The 24,381-nt window shown below is 36.2% G+C and overlaps 1 protein-coding gene and 1 long non-coding RNA gene across 2 annotated transcripts; one reads left to right on the top strand and one right to left on the bottom strand.

Annotated features, from left to right (window-relative positions):
- Positions 1–798: 798 nt before the first annotated feature.
- On the bottom strand, positions 799–2,588 carry LOC130997798 (uncharacterized). The gene is made up of 4 exons (XM_057923228.1): positions 2,289–2,588; positions 2,088–2,196; positions 1,898–1,960; positions 799–1,093 (listed from the first exon to the last, which is right to left on the bottom strand). Exons 1-4 carry the CDS (start codon positions 2,371–2,373, stop codon positions 991–993), a joined length of 360 nt encoding a protein of 119 aa, XP_057779211.1. The 5' UTR covers positions 2,374–2,588; the 3' UTR covers positions 799–990.
- Positions 2,589–2,797: 209 nt separating this feature from the next.
- Positions 2,798–4,107, top strand: LOC130997797 (uncharacterized). The gene is made up of 2 exons (XR_009093191.1): positions 2,798–3,359; positions 3,549–4,107. It is a non-coding gene; the product is annotated as an uncharacterized LOC130997797 (long non-coding RNA).
- Positions 4,108–24,381: the final 20,274 nt, after the last annotated feature.

Here is a 24,381-nt window from a genome sequence, read left to right as displayed (position 1 = left end):
GCGGTGCCGCTGGCGCCATCGCCGTCACGACCTCCACAACACCTCACCTCTGCAACCTCCAAAAATCGTGATGATTACACACTTTTGTAAAAGTGTGTAATTGTGTAAAATACACTAGTACACGATGTTCACTAAATCGTGTAATAATCGTGTAACAATTTATTTTACAGTGTTATACACTTTTTTTGCAAAAGTGCATAACAATAATAAAAATGTGTAATTGCAAAAAAAGTGGGTAACAATTCAAAATACGATATTACACACTTTTTGCGATTGTGTGTAACACACTAAAAGGGTATTTTAGTCAAGAATGTTATTACTTCTATATTTTTATTTGTATGACTAGAATTTCCTACAACTAAAAAGTTTCGAGTACATTAAGGTGCCGCCTTTTATTTATATGCTTCATATATACATTGAAGGAGAGTTTATTTTGAAAGATTAGTCTTGATAAATAAAAATAATAAGACTAATTCATTGTTTACTTTGATGAATAGAAACTTTGAGATATCCTAAAATCCTTGATTATTTCTATTATTTAAGCTAACTTTGCTTGATTCTTATTCCATTGAAATGGTGGAATTAAAAAATCCTATTATTGTGGATAAAAATACTCAATCATGCAAAATAAATATTCCCTTAAAAATATTAAATACGGGATAAGATATTTTTTTTTGCATATAGACAAATCTAGTATGCGAAAATAGACCAATCCATCTAATCATAGATGCATCGTGGACTGTTTTCTACAACTATTTCAACTCCAAGGAATTGACCCTAACATGCAAAAACATAGAATTGAGTAAAACTCAACTATATTGCAAAAAGAAAATCGCAGTGACTTTGAGAATCTATAACTAAGAAGGTAAGGTACCATCATTTGCGACATACTAGCACAAGCTTAAAATTAAAGATTGCCACTCTGTATCACTGTAATAAAATAACAAGGGGAAAAAAGCAGCTAGATCAAACAAACACATAGGAATAAGTTTACATTGACATTAACTTGGGGCCATTGTCTGGCTTTCCCATTCCAGCAGCTATATCAGCATCCAGTTGTGTGTGAGGTGCAGGACCCATCATTATCTTCACACTGTGCAGGAAAGGTATTAGCATTCTAATCCAAGTGCTTCAAATCTACTATGATCATCACGACATACAAGAATGAACATTTGCAAGACAACTAGTTTTTCTCTATTATTTTTATAAATTAACAATTAAATATGAAAATAAAATGACCGCGCCCCGATGGACTCGAAGCTTAGGCTCACACACTAAATAATTAATTTGATGGTAATGAAGGAGGATCGAACTAGGGACCTTAGAAACAAAGAAATGAGTTCTGCAAACTAGTTTTTCTTACTGAGCTAAAGTAACACTTCCTTTGTGTTTGTGATGAATCACAAGTTCAACAATTCTACTAAAACTTGATTTCTACTAAGCAGCCCAAGATTCTCAACCCAAAAAAGAGACTCGGTTATTCTGAAAATGAGTACATAATCTGAACAAATACAGTTTCAGACTGTCCATTTGGATGCCAAATAACGTAGAATTGGCGATCATTCTTGATCGTCATGTATAATTATTACAGTACCGAGTAATTCAACAAAAGTTCCACTTCAGAAAAACGAAAACAGTATGCTATTAAGTTCCCAATTTTTCCATCAACAAACATAAATGCTATGATTACGATTTACTTTGAAAATTTAAACGTTTTCAACTGGATCGTTCAACAATTTAATGGACAACAATCTAATACACTAGACTCTTTGGCCTCAGAGGTTTAGCTTCTTCAAATTATTCCTAGTTTTCTCAAATGACTAATATATATACAAACTATAATAATATACCAAAACTCTTCACAAATAAATACATGATTAATACAAAGCAAGCATACCGTTTCCTATGCCGCTTGGTCTTGAAATGTTCATCTCTGACAGCCACATTAGCAAAATAGCGACTGCAAAACGGGTGAAAGTTTAAAACTTGAATAACGTTGAACAATCAATCTACTTCAGCCACGCACAGAGCGTACGACGCACAAAAAATTTACCAAAATAGCAAGAAAAATGTGAATTGAACATTACTCGCAGTGAAAACAATAGTACTGGCCCATTCCTGGAAGATCTTCATCCACGGGCAAGGGCTTGCTCTGTCCCTCCGCTTTCTGAAGCTCATCGTAAACGGCGTCGTCGCGTGAACCCTCAAAAGTCAAGAAAATCATATTTTTTAACAGAATTTTTTTAGCAAAAACAGAAATTACTCGGATATTATCAATAAAAGGATATCCTTGATAAGAAATTTGCTGCGCCTAAATGATTTATGAGAGTAGCGACGCTTCTTCACACTCCTGTGCGGACACTTTCCGCCCATTCTTCTTCAATGTATGAAGCAAATTGGGAAATTCGAATTTTTGATTTGGTCGGAATTGAGAAACCGAAAACCCTAGATGGCGGTGAAGCCGCAAAGGCTTGTTTCTGGTAGAAGGCTTGTTATTTATTTGTTCAACTGCGACTTTGTGTATGTGACCAAGTATAAAGAGCTCTTGGACCATATCACTGAACATTATTAATTTGAAAGCCCATAACATATTGGGCTAAATTTTTATGTCGCAGGATTTTATAGGGTGATTTTCGCAGCACTCTTTTAACTTAGGGTAATTTTAACATAGCCCCCAATTTTCTTAATATAGCCCCTTTTATAAAAAATTAATAAAATAATTATAATTATATTATTATATCCTTATAATTAATTAACAAAGTTAAATAATTTGAAATAACATCACGTATACTCTCATTATCTATCTATATAGCCCCAACTAAAATATTTGTAAATAACTTATTTACATAGCGCCAAACCAAATCCATGAGATCAAGACTTTCTTTACTGTTCGAAGGAAGGACACAGTTTGTAGTCATTGTTGATTTTTCTTGAGTTCTACATTATTCTCCTTTTGAATCATTTGGTTGATATTTTGAATTAATGCCGAAGCCATGGATTTGTATCATCGGATTCTGAATCAGAATAAGAACAATCTTGTTCAAATGAAGAAGAAGGAGAGAACGAGGCGTCAAAGCGCCCTCCATGAATTATTGGAACCCTTCGGAAAATGCCAAATCATAGACATTCTCAAAGAGGCAGCGGCGAAGGACCCCAAAATCGTGTTCGGGCTAGGCTGGGATGCTAATCACCGACAAGAACACCAGGCTGCGAAAGGGTACGCCTTCGTGATGTTAAAAACACGTGCTGGGCGAAGAAGGCTCTCAAAGTTTCCCAGAAGAGGATCAGGAACAGGACCGTCTCTGTGCCTCTGCTGGACCCGTGGCAGCTGAGGGAGGGAAATTGCTCTTTGTGATTAAGTTAAGAGAATAATATTTTTACTGTTTGTTGGTGCAATGAAGTTGGTACACAATGTTTCAATTGTGATATTTTTCTTTCATAGAAGACGAACTTTAATCCTGCCACTTTATTCCTAATGTAGTCTCTGTATAAGAAAATTCAAACTTTCGAAAGCAAATTTAATTTATTGTTTGATTTGCTAATTGCAGTTCTTTCCCAGTTATTCAATCTCGGTTCTTCACGTCAGATGCTCAACTGCACTGCAATCCCAGTGATTACTCGAACCTCCATTTAGGCATCTTGGTGTAACCACATCGCAAGATCCCACCGAGGAGACCGTTAAGAAAGGTAGAAGTAAGAGAACACAAAGGACTAGATCTCTCTCTTTCAATGCTGGACATTTGTTTTGTTGTTGAAGGCTATGAGTGCAGATTTGGATCCAATTACTCTTAAGCAATCGTTGGTGGAGATAAAGATTTTTGCGAAGTGGAAAGTGAATATTTTTTTTTATCCATTTATACGTGAATGGATTATGCTTCCTGTTCTTGCTGTGATGGGATGATTATAAATTCAGCTATATATTAGAGTGGGACAATAAACTATACACTTATTCACTTGTATTCCGACTCTTCTGTTTTATTAGTTATTGAAGCTAAAGATGGATATATCTCTGTTCCTACTGCATTTTCTGGTCATCAAGAAGGAAAGATCGATTCTGTATTTTTATTACTTGATACTTCGATTTTAAATTTTGATTGGTTGAAAATTTGATGTTCTCAATGGTTCTTCAGTTATCAAGTTATGTATTTTACAACTTATTTATAACTTTTTTATTTTGCAGGCGCTTGAATTTCAAAGAAAAGTCTCAAATTTTTAAGTGTACAAAGATTGTCCACGTAAGGGGACTAAACGAAGATTTATGTATTCTAAATAAAACAACTAATCCTGTCATTATTAATGGAGATATTGGGATTAGAACTTAAATTGGTTCATGAATCAGTTTATTGTAGAAAAAAGCTTTGATAGATAATACTAAGAAACAAGAAATCGAATATCTAAAATGGAAGTTTGCTTCAGCATTTTGACTACGTTTACCAGTGTCCGCTAAAAACACTTCAAAAACTCTTCTATACTATTGCATATATTCTTGATAGACAATACTGCCTCTGAACAAACTAAAGATATGATTTACTTTGCACTCTACAGTATACTCTTTAGCACATGACTTGATGAGTCAGCCGTATTCTCTGCGACTATTTTCTTCCCGTTGTCATAGCTGTCACTTGAGCTTTCAGCCATGCTTTCAGTATCTTTGGCCATGAGGGCTTGGCTCTCGTTGTTTGAGCTAGTGGAGTTGAAGGCTGACGATCTAGATGCATATTTTGAAGATCCAGCATCTTCAGCTACCATTGCCTTCCTCCTCACATTCATGCGATCCCTCTTGGCTCTTAATTCCTTGCGCTCTTCTTGCGTCAATTCAGGGCATTCTGATTTGTAAGTGCTCTTTCTTTCCGCATTCAAAACATTTCACGTCTTTGAGGTCAATCGCGGAAGACTTCTTCTCTCCGCTTCTGTCTGTGGAGTGTCTGGACTTCTGCTCTCTCTCTTTATCCTGGTAGTGCTTCTTGTGAAACTTCCTATATCTACGAAACTTGGATTCCATCTTGTTGAATCTTTCAGTCAACAAAGCATGTTGACTGAAGAAATCCTCTGGCTTCAGTTCAGTCGTTTCCCTCGACTGTTTCTTGCTTTCCTTTGCTGAGGCCTTCAGCGCAACTCCTTTTGATATCGATGGAGCTTCTTCGTCTGATCTTTCGGCCTTCTTGGTTTCTCGATTTCTCTAAATATCGAATTCATTTACCACGAGATCCGAGAAGAGCTTGTTGGTCGGAAGCACGTTGAATCCGAATTTGTTTTGATGGGCGACTGCGTAGATTTGCCATTCGCCTCGTGGAAGTGCTCGTAGAATCTACAGGTTGATTTCTCGTTGTGTGTACTTGTCCTTTGAGATGGACTGAACCTCGTTCAGTATTTGGTTAAATCTATGCTCCATCTCTTCGACTGATTCGTTTTTTAGCATGAGGAAGGAGTTGAACTTTTGACAAGCTATTGATAGCTTATTCTCATTTATCTCTTCCGATCCGATGCACATTGCTTCAAGGATGACCCCCATCTCCTTTGCAGTCCTGCTCTTGATGATCTTGGTGACATATTTGTCCGGGACTGTTTCGGAGATGATGCTCTTAACAAGATTATCCAATTCATCTTGTTTTCTTTCTTTGGTGGTGAAGTCGGCCTTGTCTTTGATCATTTGTTCGTCGTAAGGATCTTTGATAGGATCAAGTGGAGTTCTCTTGACTATCTCTGTAATGATGATTGACCCTTTCGTGATGACTTCCCACATTCAGCAGTGTTGGGCGACGAGATAGCTTTCCAGCCGAAATCTTCAAATATCATATTTTTCAATGGTGAACTTTGGGAGTGACGAAACTCTGCTGTGGTTAGTTTCCATAGTTCAAAGAAAAGAAAAATGACAGTTAAAGAACACAAGTAGCACAAAAAAAAGTAAAGATTTTAAGACTTGAAAACTTTTTAACAATCCTTCCAGAGAGGATCTAGTTCAGTAGAACCGGGTCAAAGCGAACGTTCTTGCGAACAACCAGCTCAGATACCAATTGTTGGGTCCCGGAAGGTCTAGAATAGGTGTATGGGGGAGAGGGAATATACCTAAAGGCAGTTTTTCAAAATCAAACACAATACAACCTTTAACAGTTAACTGATACTGGAAAGTAAGACTGACGAACCAGTCAACGTAAGGTTGAAGACTGATACACTCGTAGAGCTTCAGTCTTGGATTGAACAGAGAAGTGTTATGAATCTTACACCAAAAATTTGGTGCGTCGTTTTACACCAAAAATATCCGGCAGTCAGCCGGTATGCCCACACTGCGCAGACAGCAGTAAGCAAAATCGTCTCCCAAGGGATCGGCGAGAATTCTCCTAAAATTCAACCTGCAAAGTAACTAAACAAACGAGATTTATGGGGAAAATATATGAAAATATTAAAATAGAAATAAATAAATAAAACCTATAAGAATTGCAAAGGTTCTAATCCTAAATAAATAAATAGAAAATTCCATCAATTAATAAAAGATTCCAACAATCAATTAAGTCCACCCTAGCTTAATTATTCTGATCATTGATGCAAATATAACTTTAATTCATGCAAGCAAACCAGTTATAACCACCGAAGACGTTTCTGACGTGATCTTTTTTCTCCTTAATTATTTGGTAATTAGGAAGACGCTTCACTAATTACTACCCTAATCGACTGACAACCGTAAGAAACGCTCTATAGATTTAATGAGCCGACAACATTAATTTCTAGAGAAACCCGATTCAAAACCAATAAACTCTGACGCAGGATTATTGAATTAAGACTGCTTTTCCCTTGACCCTGATGTGTCAATTTACCACTAATCAAACCTAAACCACGATTACGAATGGCCGGTTCAATTGGCTGTATAATTAATTCTAACCCACTAAATATTGCGCACTACCTAATGGATTAAAACAATGAATGATGATAAACACGGAGAATAACAGATGCAAGCATAAAATAAAGTATAAGAACAAATTAGATCTCACAGAATAATATTGCTAGTGTTTCCCTAATCGTTACTGGAATAAAAGAAATTAGCTAGAACACATAACAAAATAAATCAAATAAAATAAACAAATAATTGCGAGAAATAAAGAAGAAAAGAACTTGAATTGAACTGTTGAAAGTCACGCCCCCAAGCTGCTCTCCAAAAAGTGGCGTCTCATATGTGTCCTCCCCCTTTTTTCTAAGTATGCGTCTATCACATATATATATTTAAGGAAAAAACTAAATAACCTAATCTACTAGTGAAACCAATAAAAGTGGCGCATGCCATGGGCCTTAGTTAAATAAACAAAATTAATCTAACCTAATAAAGCCTAAATGGCGTATAGCCCTTAGAGCACTCCCAGCAGAAATCCCAAAATTATGCTCCTATATTCCTCCCTAAAGCTTCCCTATTTAATTTTAGGATCTCGATTTTATAAATGCATACACCAGATCTCCTATTTTCTACATAAAAACAATAATTATGTGTGGGCCCTACAAATTATAAGCTTAAAATAAATTTAGGGTGGGTGTAAATTTAAGATTGAATTTAGGTAGGTGTAAAAATTTTTATGGGCCCCATTCAATTTAGGGGATCTGCTGGTTGCATTTTTTATCTCATTTTCAATTGTTTTAGCCTAAATTTAAAGTTAGTGATGCATTTAGGTGATCTGCTGGGAGTGCTCTTAGCAAAACAAATAGAAAACTAATGTCAGCCCAAATTCTCTGTTATTCTTGCCACTTGGAACACAACTTTCATTCTTCAGCTTCAAAATTCTTCTCAAAAGCAAGTCTTTTCTTCAAAACCTAACAAATACCATCAAAAATCATATAAGATCAGAATTTATATCCTAAAGATGATATTTAACACGAATTAAGCACATAAATCATACTAAAATCCCCAAAATAAATGCGTATAAATACGCCTAATCAGCAGCTTTTCAAAATCAAACACAATACAACCTTTAACAGTTAACTGATACTGGAAAGTAAGACTGACGAACCAGTCAACGTAAGGTTGAAGACCGATACACTCGTAGAGCTTCAGTCTTGGATTGAACACAGAAGTGTTATGAATCTTACTGACTATCTGAAGAATTATCAATTATACTAATAACACACGCAGCGAAAAACTTTATCTTTTGAAAAAGCATTTTTGATACACGTTGTCAGGTTAATGTTTCACTTTGCAATTAATCAGTTTCAGTTAAGAACGTTTGTGCACAGTTAGGAAAGTAAAACTGAAAGCGATAATCGACAAATGAAATTTTACGTGGTTCGGAACAAGTTCCTACATCCACGGTCAGTAGATCACACTGACAAACACTCTGGGCTTGTGCTTGCGGGTGCACAACAAACATTGAACTGAAAACACACGTTTCAGCACCAACACACTGGGTTGGATTTCTCAAACACACTTAGCGCGCACTGGGCACTAAGATCTCTTGGAGTCAGAACACTGGTCTGAACTCCACACTACTCAAACACTTTTTTCGGTCAGTTGAAAATGAGGTTCAAAGTACCAACTAGATTACGAAGAACAAGCTCTTCAGTAATCGAAACTTAGGCTTAGAATGAAACAAGATATATGCCTAAGGTCCTAAGAGAATGTGAGTAATCAGTATTCTGATTTTGGCTTTGTTGATTCTCTTCTTCGATTCAAATTGTTGAATTGCTTGGAATGGTTGAGATGCAACTTTGGCAGCGTTTCAGCTTGAGCTTTTGAATCGGTGTTGATTGAAGTGATCCTCGAGCGCTATTTATAGGAGAGGCTTTGAATATATCCGTTGGCGGAGATGATCTTCAAGATTTCATCCGTTGTGAGATATTCAAATCCTGGTTGAGGCTTCAATCTTCGAGGTTCCTTAATTTGGTGAGAAAGGTCTTCTCAGATGCAGTAGGTAGAGTCCCTCTGAAAAGTAATCACAAAAAAGGAAGGCTCTGCAGAGAAAAGGCCGATCCTCAATATCTCTGCATTTAATGCAGCTGTACTTGGAAGTGCGTAGCTTCCTTTTAACGTTGGAGGTTCAGTTCGAGGAAGAATATCAACTGATACTTGACTTTAGTATCAGTCCGCAGCATTTGATGAATCAGTCATAACTGATTCTCCAATTAAGTCAAATATCAGTTTTTGACTTTTGCCTTTAATTTGCAACTTCAGTTGAGTTCTTCAGTCTTTAATCCTCCGGTCTTCAGTCTTCAGAACACTAGAAAAATTATAAAGAAAACCCTAACAGTTGAGTTCAAAAGATTATAGTCTATTACAAAAAAAACTTAAGGATTTTGGTATCATCAAAATTAGGGTTAGGGTATTTCATTAAGTTCCCAACAAACAATCTCACTAGAACCCAACCCATATTGTATATATGCGTATCAGTAAAATTACGAGTATATCAAATTAGAATCTCACAACAAATTTAAAGTAGTTATTTATTTATGTAGTCAAAATGTACTTGTCAAATTTTATCTTGAGTCGATTCGCGATTGAAAAATATAATGACTTAAATTGTGTATGTATATATATATATATATATATATATATATATATATATATATATATATATATATATATATATATATATATAGGGTTGAGTTCCGGTAGTATCCAAGCTTATAATAGATCTGTAGATCCAAATCTAGACCACACATTTATGACATGTGGCGCATCAAGATGGTGACACGTGGGAAGAAGCTTCCAAGCATTTCAAGGCAAAATCTGGAGAGGGGTAAAATTGGAATGTAATTTTCGGATTTAATAATTAAAAAAAATTGATTTTCTCAAAATAGATATATTTTAGATACATAAAGTTTAATACGAAAATGCATGAAAGTTCATATAAAAATGCATACAGTTTCGTATAAATATGCATAAGATTTCACCCCACCCCACCCCTTCACACCCCTGAACCCCACCCCTGCCCCACCCCCACCCCCACCCCCCACCCCCCCACCCCACCCCCCTCACCCAATTTTTTTTTTTATTATCAAAAACTGATTTTCTGATTGCTGACCCACCCCCACCCCCACCCACCCCCTCCAATTTTTTTTTTCAAAAACTGATTTTCTGATTGCTGACCCACCCCCCCCACCCACCCCCCCCCAAATTTTTTTTTAATTTTTTCAAAAACTGATTTTCGACCGACTGACCCACCCCCACCCCACCCACCCCCCTTCCCCCAAAAAAATTTTAATTTTCAATTTTTTTTAATTTTGGGGATGCATAATTTCATATACTGATATGCATATATTATTACATGAAAATGCAATAAAACAAACGACAAAAATTTTGCAAACACCCGAAAAGAAAGACGAAAACACGAAAACCGAGAGACACGAAAAAACGACACACGAAAACCGAAAAACGAAACCCGAAACACGAAAACACGAAAAGCGAAACAGGAAACCCGAAAGACGAAAACGCAAACCCGAAAAGAAAGAGAAACACGAAAACCGAGACACGAAAAACACGACAGACGAAACCCGAAAAACGAAACCCTAAAAACGAAACCCGAAACACTAAACCCTAAAACGAAACCCTAAACACTAAACCCTAAACACGAAAACACGACACACTAAACCCTAAACCCTAAACCCTAAACCCAAAACACTAAATCCTAAACACTAAAAACCTAAACACTAAATCCTAAACACTAAACCCTAAACCCTATACCCTAAACCCTAAACCCTAAAAACTAAACACTACACACTAAACCCTAAAAACTAAACCCTAAACACTAAATCCTAAACACTAAAAACCTAAACACTAAAAACCTAAACACTAAACCCTAACCCTATACCCTAAAATAAAATATTATAAAACGTGTGTATATAAAAAAGAAGAATGCATGATCAAGAACAATAAAATGCATATATTATTACATGAAAATCCATAAACATTAACTACAAATAAGTTTTTTTTTGGGGTGGGGGGTGGGTCAGCAATCAGAAAATCAGTTTTTGAAAAAAAAAATGGGGGGGGGGGGGGGGGTGGGGGGGTGGGTCAGCAATCAGAAAATCAGTTTTTGAAAAAAAAAAAATTGGGGGGGGGGAAGGGGTGGGGGGTGGGGGGTGGGGCAGGGGTGGGGTGGCGAAACTACCAGATTTATTAAAATGAAATGCATTTTTTGTATAATTTAATGCGTTTTTATGTGAAAACTTTATGCATTTTTGTTTGATTTTATATGCATGTGAAACATGCCTATTTTTGGGGGGTGGTAATGGGGAGGGTTGGGGGGTGGTGTGGGCTGGATTCGGGGTGGTATGGGGTGGGGTGGTGAAAATACCAAAACTGGAAAAATTAAATGCATTTTTCTGTTCAAAGTTATGCATTTCATGTGAAAACTTTATGCATCTTTGTGTGAAACTATATGCATCTAAAATATATCTATTTTGAGAAAATCTAAAAAAAATATATATTTTTTTAATTATTAAATCCGAAAATTACATTCCAATTTTACCCCTCCAGATTTTGCCTTGGAATGCTTGGAAGTTCCTTGCCACGTGTCACCATCTTGATGCGCCACATGTCATAAATGTGTGGTCTAGATTTGGATCTACGGATCTATTATAAGCTTGGATACTACCGGAACCCAACCCTATATATATATATATATATATATATATATATATAACATCTTAAAATAAGAAATAAGAGCAATTTTTAATGTATGAATTTTATGTAGACCACGTATGAATTCGCTGTATAAAGGTATGAATTGTGAAAAATAAATTTTTGCTATATATATATATATATATATGATAAATATATATATATGTATATATATATATATATATATATATGATACGGTATCTCTCTCTTGAGAAGAAACCCTAGTTATCGCCGCCTTTTTTCGGTGCCGGCTCTTTCCACGATGGTCTCTCCAGTTCAGTCACATAGTCGTGTGACATCTACTCAGGCTACTGACGGCTTGCCTGATGGGTTGCTTCAAGGGATGACGGAACATGGAAACTCTGGGGTTGCTGATCGGCCAACTACTCACACTGTCTCCATTCATCTTCGTGGGCATCCCAGCCAGATCATGCCGAAGATTTCTATCAATTTTGATGCGGCTCCTTTCGGTGCTTCTTCGGCTAACGAGGGATCGCCTAGAATTTTGCCTAGGGTTTTCCCTAGGATTCTGCATGAAAAGACTAACCCTCAGGAACAGATTCGTGAGCATGCGGTCTCTACTAAACCGTTGTATTCTGCTATCGCGGCGCCGCGTCCGATAAGAAAGCCAGATCTTCCGGCGCACAAGTTTTTCGCTCTAAAACCGGTTAAGCAAGGCGAAGTTTTTGCCCTTAATATACCTTCTGATCTTTATCAGCAACAGGTCGCCACTTTCCAACATTCCATTATTGGCAGATTAATGTTACGTAAGGGGGATAAGTCACGCCCTTAAATGGAGTTAAAACACGAGCTACAAGAACTTTGGCAAATCTCGGGAAGCTGGAACCTCATTCCCATGAGTAAGGGGTTTTATACTTGTAAATTCACTTCTGCTGATGACAAAACCAAGGCTAAGGCTCATACGGTTTGGGATCTTTCTACTGGAACGATGCGTATACGTGATTAGGTAAAAAAAATTGATCCTTATCGAGAAATCTCTTCCATTTGTCAAGTTTGGGTCCGTATTTATAACTTACCGATGGAGTGTTGGCATCCGAAAATAATAACAGGAATTGGTCGACACCTTGGTCTGCCAATTCGTGTTGATAATGCTTCGGCGGTTGGAGAGTTTGGTCGTTTTGCACGGATTTTTATTGAAATTGACTTAAGGTCGCCTCTTATTGAGACTTTGCTGATCAATTGTGATGATGGGCCATTTTACGTGGAGTTTGGTTACGAACAACTGCCTCTTTTTTGCAACAAGTGCAAGATTACTGGCCATTCCGTTGATAAATGCAAAAAATTGGATAATGATAATAAGCACAAGAAGGTTGATGATCATAAGAACGATGCGAAGGTTGTGGAACATAAAAAACAAAATGTGGCATCTGAGATCATGGAAAAACCTCTCAAGAGTTGGAAACCTAGAGAAGTGGAAAAGATTCAAACTTTTGGAAACTCTTTTGATGCTCTGATTTTGGAAGATGAGGAGGTTCACACAGAGGATTCTGAGGAGGAGCTTTCGGAAGAAGAGGAGCAGGATATGCAGGAGGAGGACGTCAGAGGTCCGAATCTCCTGCAGGCGGCTCTTGTACCTAGCACGAAGGATGATGAGGCGGTGTCAGCGGAAGGGGATATTCCGGATCAAGATACTCAAGACAAGGATAATTTGGTCCTGATTGAGGCGGATAGGAGGATGCAGAAAATGGATGAGCTGATTAGGGCGAATAGGGTGACTCAAGAGTTGAAGAATTCGCTGGTTCCACCTACAGAAAAAAAAGAGGACGGCCTACGGGAAAAGCCGTGAAAAAACATGTCAATCCAGAGGAGAGTATTAAGGGCAGATTGAGGAGATCAGAACAGTCTAAACAAGCTTCAAAATCGGAGGATTACATTTCTAAAAATTATCGGCCGCCATTGATATGGGACACAATCCGAGGGAGTATGCTCTTTTACCGGGCAACACGTCAAAGGCTAGAACTAAGGACAATGTTTCTGCTAAAAGTTGGGCTACCGAAGAGGAGTTGGGTGATGCCCAATCCACAAGACAATTTTAGTTTGTCATGAATTGTCTGGTTTGGAACGTTCGGGGCCTCTCGGACGAATCTAAACAGATTCTTAAAGAGCATTGTCGCTCTTTTAATCCCTTAATTATGGGAATTTTAGAACCTAAAGCTAAGTTCTCTAAAACTCCTTTTTCTTTTTGGCATTCCTTAAATCTTATCCCTCTTCATCAAAATCGCAGATTGGGGAAGCGTTCAAATATTTGGTGTTTTGTTCATCCGGATATGATTGCTAATGTTATTATCTCTTTTGAGCATGTGGTCATTTTAGATTGTTCCTGGAGTAATTTTTGCTTCAAGTTTGCCATCATACATGGAGCTAGTACTCATACTGACAGAAGACAGCTTTGGATTGATTTGCTTGATCATATTAATGGTCCAACGGTGTTTATGGGTGATTTCAATGCGATGAAAGGCGCTCATGAACAGAGTAGTGCCTGCCTTCCTAGTGTTACTACTTGTCAAGAGTTCTGTAGTTTTATTGAAGCTATGGGTTTTATTGAGCCGCCGAATGTTGGTTTGAAATTCACTTGGTCGGGCCGCCGTTTTATGCTTACCCACGTGGAGTCCACCATTGATAGAGGGCTGTTCTCTGAGAAATTTTCGGATTTTTGGGATTCTACTTATACGTAGGCTCTCTCCAGAATTACTTCAGACCATTCTCTTCTTCTCCTGAGGTGCATTAAGAATTTGCAGCAGAGTCCTCGCTTGTTTCGGTTTCTGCAGATGTGCACGACACATGAGAGTTTTCTTGATACGGTGGCTGTTTCCTGGTCTCAGGAGGTGGATAGCAACTGTCCTATATATAAGGTAATGAGGAAATTGAAAAGGCTTAGGACAGTCCTGAAAGAGTGGAATAAAAATGTTTTTGGTAGAGTGGAGAGGTTGTTAGCCGAGAAGCAAAGCGATTTGCTGGAGGTTCAGAATCAGATTGCTATTCATGGTTATACTGAGGCTTTGTTTGATAAGGAAGTGGGGATTCAGGCTCAGATTAATGTTGCTATTTCCAGGAAGAGCAGTTTGTTGCAGCAGAAAAGTAGAGTGAATTGGCTTAAGGACGAAGATCACAATACTAAATTTTTCCACACGATGCTAAAACATAAGCAGAAGCCGCATTTGATTTCTCATCTCACTATTGATGATAGTGTGGTTTATGATCAGAATATTATTAGCCAACATAGTGTGGATTACTTCTCTACTCCTTTTCAGGAAGAGCAACACGATGATTTGGAGATGGCTGCTATTGAGGGGGTTATTGACCCGGTTGTGGATGATTTCCATAATGGGCTCCTTACTAGGGTTCCAAATGAGGACGAGATCATGGCTACGGTGTTTGGTATGGAGGCGAGCAGCTCTCCTGGTGCAGATGGCTTCTCTGGGAAGTTTTTTCATACTTATTGGAGCGTGATCAAGGCTGATATTTGGTGTGCCGTTCAAACTTTTTTTCGCAAATCCTATCTTTCCACTGGCTACAATGCTAACGTTATGGTGCTTTTGCCGAAAAAAGAGGTGGTTCATTCGGTTTCGGATCTTCGTCCGATTGTTCTGTCTAATTTCATCTATAAGATCATTCCTAAGATCTTAGCCACTCGCCTTAGTACGGTGGCTGCGAAGTATGTGACGAAGAACCAGTTTGGTTTTATTAGTAGTCGTTGTATACATGATTGCATCATGCTTGGTACGGAGGGGATTAATTGTATGAAACGGACTTCTGGTGGTCAAAATATGGCGTGCAAGATTGACATTAAAAAGGCTTTTGACACTCTCAGATGGGATTTTCTTTTGGCTGTTCTGAAAGTTGGTGGTTTTGCTCATCAGTTTATCTCCTGGATTGATATTCTGCTTCGTTCGGCTAGACTTTCCATTAGATATAATGGTGCTACTCATGGGTATTTTACTTGCTCTCGAGGGGTGAGACAGGGAGATCCGCTCTCTCCGATTTTGTTTGGAATTGCGGAAGATGTGCTGAGTATTCTTTTTCACAATTGTGTGAAGTCCGGGCATCTAACGTCTATGAAGATGGTTCGGGGTCGTCTCTTACCCACTCATCTTCTTTATGCAGACGACATTTTAGTTTTTTGTCGTGCCTTGGTGGAAAACACCAAAACCATTAAGAAAATTTTGGATTTCTATAGGGGAATTTCAGGCCAAATTTATAGCCCTGAAAAATCCAACGTTTTCTTCTATGATAAAGTTTCTACTCGTTTGTGTCAAGCTATTGAAAGGGTGGTCAATTTTCAGAAAGGCTCTCTTCCCTTTACTTATCTTGGAGTTCCACTTTTCATTGGACGTGTCCGTGCGTCTTATCTCAGGCAGATTCATGATCGGATAATTCAGAAATTCGCTAAATGGAGGGGACGACATCTTTCGATGGCTGGGAGGGTCTGTCTTGTCACTTCGGTTATCCAAAGTTCCCTCACGCATTCAATGATGATTTATAGATGGCCGAAGTCGCTTCTAAAAGAGTTGGATTCGAAGTGCAGAAATTTCATTTGGTCTGGGGATGCTGATAAGCGGCAGGCGTGTACTGTAGCTTGGGCAAGGATGTGTGCTACTAAGGAGGAAGGTGGTCTTGGTATCCGCTCATTCTCTACATTGAATAAGAGCTTTCTCATGAAAAGGGCTTGGGGTGTTATCAATGGTCAAGACTTCGGTTTTGACATTATGAGAGCTAGATATCTTAAAGCTTTTGGTTTGCCTAAAGCGGTGGTCACTCCCTCCTCTGTTTGGATCGGACTTCGGAGTGAAATTATGCCTTTAGTAAGGGATTCTTACTGTTCTATTGGCAAGGCTGAGTTCATCAATTTCTGGACTGATGATTGGCTGGGGTACAAGATTGCGGAGAAATGCGAAGTTCCGGGTTACATGCATGATTTCTTGACCAACTCTGTTGCGGATTTTTATTTTCAGGGAGTCTGGCACTTTACTCAGTCTTTTTTGGATAATTTTCCGGAAGTGGTTTGTGATATTCTTCTTCTGCCTGTTGGAGATGTTGAGGATGCTCGATACTGGAAGCCTTCGTTGCATGGGAATGTCACCTCTGCCTTGGCTTTTTCCCATCATTGCCATAGTTTCCCTCATGTGAGTTAGGGTAAGTGGATTTGGGAGACCTCTTCGGCGGTCTTTGGTTTGCTGGCGTATTTTACATAATAGGATGTCGACGTTTGATAGGCTCATTCGGCATGGTCTCATAATGCCTAATCACAGTGTTTTCTGCTTCAATGATAATGAGTCCCTGGATCATATTTTTTGGACGTGTAAACAGATTAAACATGTTTGGCGGGATTTCTTGGGTTGGTTCGACCAATCTATGGATATGGGGGCTCCGGACATTCATAGCTTCTTAGTTTTTGCTTGGAATAAAACTTTTAGCTCTCAAGTTGAATGTTTTTGGAAGGCTGGGCTTATTACTTTGTTGTGGGTAATTTGGACTCACCGAAATAAGTGCATTTTTGAAGATAAGTCGTTTAATCCGAAGAGTATTCTTGCTTACGTTAAAACCTCTTTCCTGGAATTGGAAAGCAATTTTAAACGTCTTGGATACATGAGTAACACCTGCTCAGATTTGTTAATTCTTCGTAATATTGGTGCTAGGCCTCGGGCGGCTTCCCCTCCAACTTTTGTTAATGTTTATTGGTGGCCTCCGACCAATAACTGGATTAAGGTAAATACGGACGGGTCGGCCTCTGGAGCGCCTGGGCAAATTGCTGCATGAGGTGTTTTTAGGGATAAATTTTGTTCTGTCAAGGGTTGTTTTCATATTAAAGGGGGTCTCGGTTAAGCTTTTGAAGCTGAGCTTTTGGCGGTAATTATTGCCGTTCAAATTGCTCACTCTAAAGGCTGGAACTTTTTGTGGATTGAATCGGACTCTACTTACATTGTCCGGGTGCTGCACTCTGGCTCTTCGGCAGTTCCTTGGAGGTTTGCGACGCTGTGGGTTAGAGTTTTGGAGATTCTTAAGTGTCTTCATGTTCATGTTACTCATATTTATAAAGAAGGAAATAAAGTGGCTGACATTCTTGCGCATAATTCGATGCCCGAGGGGTGGTGGCCGTTTGAAATTGATATTATCAAAGATGCAGTTTGCTTGGACATCTTGACTCACAGCCATCTTCGGAGGGTTGGTTAGTTTTTCAGTTTTTTTGGCTTCTTTTCGTAGGGGTCTTTCTTCATACACTTGGCGGGTTTGCTTTGTTGAGCTTGTTTTCACGGCTCTTTGGTTTGGTCTTCTGGGTTGGGCTGATTTCTGGTTCTTCCTCAGTAATTGGGCGAGTTCCAGACTAGGACTGGAGTGTTTGGGTTCGTCTGGTTGCTCCGCAATCAGGGCTGTCAAAATGGGCCGAAAATGGCCTGGCCCGATGGGCCCACCTGGCCCACCCGTAGTTTTGGCCTGGCTGGGCTAGGATTTTCAAGGCCCAAAAAAAACCGGGCCTCCCTGGCCTGGCCCATGCGGCCCGCGGGCCAAAAAAACCCGCCGGGCTTTCGGGCCTAAATCGGCCCGTCAATATAGAAGGTGAAAATTTCGAAAATTTATATCTCCTCCCAAATTCCAATGGACCCAACCCAATCTAAGTCCATTTCTTCAATTGACGACAATGACGAGTCGAAGCCTAACTTAGGATTTAAATTAGCAATCAACAATCAATATTAAATTATTTTTACTTGAAAGATTTATTTATTTTTGGTGGTTGTTATTTGATTCCAGTTGATTTGATTACTGTATTAATTAATTTGTGAATAAATCGTTTTCTGTTTTTGTTGTTTTTGCAATTAGTTTTTGTTTTTTTACTTGTATTCATATTGTTTACATTTAGTTTTAGTCATATTTGTTTACATTTAATTTTAGTCAATTACGTAATTTAGATGTAGATTGTTTAAGGTCCTTTTTGTTTCATCTAATTTGTCTTCAATCTTTTTCTTTAAATTTGATTTAATTTATTAATTTTTGGAACTATATATATATATATATTAATTTATCAATTTTTGACCCGTTTTGGCCCGACCCGCCCGGCGGCCCGTATAGAGCCGGGCTGGGCTTCAATGTTCAAGGCCCTCTGAAATTTTGGGCCGGCCCGACCCGGCCCAAAAAATTGCCTAGGCCAATTGGGTTGGGCCGGGCCGGGCCGGCCCGCAAGGTTTGACAGCTCTATTCGCAATAGGCGTCTTCTCTTTTTGGCGTAGTTTTCTTGAGAACGGTGAGTTTTGGTCGTTGATACGCCGTGTCTCGCTCGTTTCTGAGCTTTTGATTTGGAATGGTTACGTGTTTTGTTAGAGGTGGCAGATTTTGAATTTTTCGGGGGGTTAGCAGGCGCATCTCCTGGGTTTCTTGGCCAGTTTTCGCTGGGGACTTTCTTCGTACACTTTGCGGGTCTGTGTTGCTGATTTTGTTTTCAAGGTTCGTTGGGGAAATGGCTTGTTTTGTTGGGTTGCTTTCCTATTCTTTTTCAGTACTTGGGTGAGCTCAAGGCTGGGGCTGGTGAGTTTGGCCTCGTTTGGTTGCTCCGTCGTTGGCGTTTTCACCTTTTGGCATCGAGTTCTTGAGACCGGCGAGTTTTGGTCGTTGATACGCCGTGTCTCGCTCTTTTTAGAGCTTTGGTCTTCTGGTGGCTGCAGTAATAGGCTACTTGATCACTCAGAGTTCCCCACTTTTCTTAGGAGCTGGCTTGGTTGGGATAACACTTAGTTTTGTTGCTCTTATTGTTGGTTTCTTTTGTTTTCTGCTCTTGTTTATTCTCTTTTTTTCTTTTCTGTGTTGGGTAGCCGAGACAATCTAGGGACAATGGTTAGGCCGGAGTCTCTGAGGTGGTCTCACTCCGCTCCCTCACAGTTTTTCTTCGCTTCTTTAGACGAGTACTCTTTTTCCTCAAGTTGAGGTTTTAATGAGGTTCGACCCTTAGTCTACTTCGCTGTGCTTTCAAGGGTTTAGGTTTTCGTTTTTCTTTTATAAAATCTTATTTTAATAAAAATAATAATAAAATATATATTTATCATATATATATATTTATCAAATTTATCATTTTTCATATGATACTTCAGTTAGAGCATCTCCAATGCAAGTGACTTAGAGGGGTGTCTTAGATGGTGATCCCCACCTAAGACACATCCCTCTCCAATGCATTGTGTCTTAGAGGGGTGCTTAGATCTTCATTTCCACAAAATTCACATTTCTACACTTTTATTTTTAAAATTTTAAATTTCATTAAAATTAAAATTCTACATTACAATAATTAAAATAAAATTAAAGATATTTAAAATAATTAAAGCCAACGGTCCAATTTATTTTTTTAATAAATAAATAAATTCCAGCTGTTATAATTTGAAAAAAAAAATAATCAAATTTTCGATTTTTTTTTAAATGGACACGGCCTCTCATAAGCTCGGTTCTCCAACGCAGGCAGCAGTTTGGCGCACCGGATCGAGGCTCCCTTCGATCCCCCGGTTGGAGATGCTCTTAGTATCTATATATATATAAAAGTGGAACCAATATGCCTATACTATTTTCCCGCCCAAAGTGTAGCATTAATTTTAACCTTAATTAATCAATTTACACAATTCAATATTAATTTCAACATTTATTTACATAATTAATGCTGATTTTTATTTATACTAGCAAGTTCTATTTCTGATCTATTAAATTACGACTACAATTTGTTCTCATTTTCAATATAAATGCTCAATTGAATTAGCATTTATATTTATATTAAAATATTGGATTTCATGAGAATCAACACTACAAAAGTATAATGATATTTTTTTGGTAAAAAATAATCTCTCATACAATACACTTATAACATTAGGTTCTTAAACCACATTAATTTATTCTAAACTTAATAATTATCGTCAAAATATATAAAAAATTGTTTTCATGTAAAATGATTATATGGATAGGAAGTTAGTTGAAAATATGTTCACTGAGACATAAATAAAATTAAAAAAATATTTAATTATTTATATAGGTTAAAAGATTAAAAAAATAAAAAATCAATTTCACCCTAAAATTGAAAACGATGACATGGAAAAAAAATAGTTAAGATAGAGTATTTTTTTAGGTAGTATGCATTTTCTTCATGAAATTAGATGATAATTGTTAAATTGTTTAGATTTTGAAACAAAATAATCAGCAACACTAATTTTTCGTTTATAAAAATAGGTAAACAATTAAACAGAACACAAAAACTTAGGTGCTATTGGGTGCACTGTAGAATCGGATTACACCCGCACTCAGACTTTAACCTGCATTTTGATTTAAATCATGTAAATTACACTATTTAGTTATACAAATGTCACTGCCTATAATTGACATTATTCAGTTATACAAATTACACTATAACATTTTGAAACATTATAGTGTCATTTACAATTTTAACCTTAATTAATCAATTTACACAATTCAATATTAATTTCAACATTTATTTACATAATTAATGCTGATTTTTATTTATACTAGCAAGTTCTATTTCTGATCTATTAAATTACGACTACAATTTGTTCTCATTTTCAATATAAATGCTCAATTGAATTAGCATTTATATTTATCTTAAAATATTGGATTTCATGAGAATCAATACTACAAAAGTATAATGATATTTTTTTGGTAAAAAATAATCTCTCATACAATACACTTATAACATTAGGTTCTTAAACCACATTAATTTATTCTAAACTTAATAATTATCGTCAAAATATATAAAAAATTGTTTTCATGTAAAATGATTATATGGATAGGAAGTTAGTTGAAAATATGTTCACTGAGACATAAATAAAATTAAAAAAATATTTAATTATTTATATAGGTTAAAAGATTAAAAAAATAAAAAATCAATTTCACCCTAAAATTGAAAACGATGACATGGAAAAAAAATAGTTAAGATAGAGTATTTTTTTAGGTAGTATGCATTTTCTTCATGAAATTAGATGATAATTGTTAAATTGTTTAGATTTTGAAACAAAATAATCAGCAACACTAATTTTTCGTTTATAAAAATAGGTAAACAATTAAACAGAACACAAAAACTTAGGTGCTATTGGGTGCACTGTAGAATCGGATTACACCCGCACTCAGACTTTAACCTGCATTTTGATTTAAATCATGTAAATTACACTATTTAGTTATACAAATGTCACTGCCTATAATTGACATTATTCAGTTATACAAATTACACTATAACATTTTGAAACATTGACATTATTCAGTTATACAAATTACACTATAACATTTTGAAACATTATAGTGTCATTTACAATTTTATGATGTCAATGACAAGAAGTGTCATTTACAATATTATAATGTCAATTATACGTGGTGTCATTTGTATAACAGAATAGAGTCAATTACATGCAGTGTCATTTGTGTAACTGAATAGTGTCATTTACAAGGTTCGAATCAGGAAGCGGGTTTGTATTTGAGCGCGGGTCAGAGTTTGAACGCGAGTGCAACCGTCTAATCAGAAAGCTACATTTATATATAAAAGCAGATCATGTGTTCATTGAAAAAATTGTAAATACATTATTTTTAATGGCTATGATAAAATCAACAACAAAATATGTTTAATTTTATGGATTTCAATAATAAATTATCGTTTGCATAATTATTATTAAATTTTAAAACAAGTGTATAAAATAAATGTTGTGTACATAATAGTGAAGCTCAATAAATATGATCGCAACTCATCGTTTAGTTAATTTCACTTTAAACTTTTTTTTAGACAATTTCACTTCAAACTATTGATATAGTATATGATTGGTGATTTCATGCCACTTACAAAGATATATTCCTAAATTTATACCACTTCAAAAAATAATATTAACTCATCACAATCACATTATTTTTATATAATATATAATTTAATACTAATATAAAATAAAAAATATAATAATTTTTTTTAAAGAAAAAAATAAAAATTATAATATCTAAAAAAATATAATACTCGTGCATCGCACGGAGTAGTTTATTTCATAAAAGCTGAAATGTCGGGACTAGACTTGTAATTACACCTTTTTCTTAATATGCTCCTACAAGTTGATGATCTTGTAGAATGAATACCTTTTATAGCTACGTACATGAGATATACAATACTATGAAATTCATAGGTTGATTTTACCTTTTTAATGCGTTTAATACATTTACTTAATTTGTGTGAGAAAAGATAAATAATACTACAATTTTGGAACAGAGAGAATATTATTTGAGATAACTGGAAATGAATTTTTATTCTTTTTAGCAAACAAAGTACTATATAGGTAAACATATAATTTAAGGCTATTGGATAAATTACAAATTAACAATAATATTACATATTCTGATTTATTTTGTATAAAAAACCAAGAAAAGAAAATGGAACATTATCTAAAGAAGATAAATTATCTAGATAACTATAACAAAGTAAAAGTAAGAAGTGATGAGAAAATAGGAATCAAAATCAATTAAAACATCAATAGACTATTGTAGTTCTTTTGTAAATGTTTTGCGGATGTTAATTGCAACCTCTTGTATATAGCTAATTGCACAAGTGATCCTATTCCTATTCATGAAAAACAAAAAGGCAAACGGTATTCACATTTCCAGACAAACAGATTGCACTAATAGGAAGAATCCCCACAACTCAAATTTTCTATTATTGTTATTATTATTATAAAATCATCAAAATATCGATATTTTGTAACGTCTTTCTTATTGAATTATCGAATTGTAAGAAAAGTGGATTCTCAAAATCACTAATTCGGAACCGAATCCTATAGATACATACAAATCTTCAAAAATCATAAATGATAGAAGATGAGTAAAATAAAACGAAAGATGTTGTATTTGTTCTGCACTGACACCCGCACCTTTCATATCTCTCTTGTCATCGGCCGTTAAATAAATGAAAGAGAGAGAAAGAGGTGCAGGTGCAAATGCAGAAAAAATAAACGCACCTCATAATACCCTCATCTGTCCAAATAGATCTCAATATTCAGAAAGAATCACAAAACTACATACCGCTCCTGCAAATGTTTGGCTATGATAAATATATAGTGAACCAAATTGTTCGTTATTAGTTATCCACTTCCACAATAATATATATATATATATATATATATATATATATATATATATATATATAAATGCGCATGCGAGTGCAATCCCGTCAAAACGTGAAATGCTATTCCATTCCATGTGACTCAAGGATGTGGCACGTGAACATCACTTTTTCACCCAATCATAGCGTAACAAATCAGCGGCCAACAACATCTGAGGATTGAAGAACCACAGGGAAACATCAAGAACCATTGGGACCAAGTCCCTTTGCTTTTATCCTTTAACTGTGGTGCATTTTATTTAATAATAAATGTTTGCGGTGATAATGTGATCACCCATAAATAAGTTAAATAGAAAAAAAAAAATCGATGTATTTATTTATTTTTTAAAATAAAAACAGAATTTGATTATTTTATTGTAATTTTTATATAGTACTTACTTTAATAATTTTTTTGTACTTTTTTTAAATAAAAATTTATAAAAAAAGCTACATTAGAATAACTACTATACAAATGATATAGCAAAATAAGTATTTTTTTTTTAATTTTAAATAGTGTGTGAATAGCCACAATGTGACTACTCAGCATCATCACTCTTTATTTAATGTGAGCTACAATTTTCAATTAAATTCTTGCGTTAATACTCCTAAATAGCAGTTTATTTAAGAAAAGGTTAATTACATTCACAAAAAATTTAATGTGCGC

The sequence above is a fragment of the Salvia miltiorrhiza genome, chromosome 8 (assembly GCF_028751815.1).
Source record: "Salvia miltiorrhiza cultivar Shanhuang (shh) chromosome 8, IMPLAD_Smil_shh, whole genome shotgun sequence".
Lineage (NCBI taxonomy): Eukaryota > Viridiplantae > Streptophyta > Magnoliopsida > Lamiales > Lamiaceae > Salvia > Salvia miltiorrhiza.
This window is presented reverse-complemented; position numbering and strand designations above follow the sequence as displayed.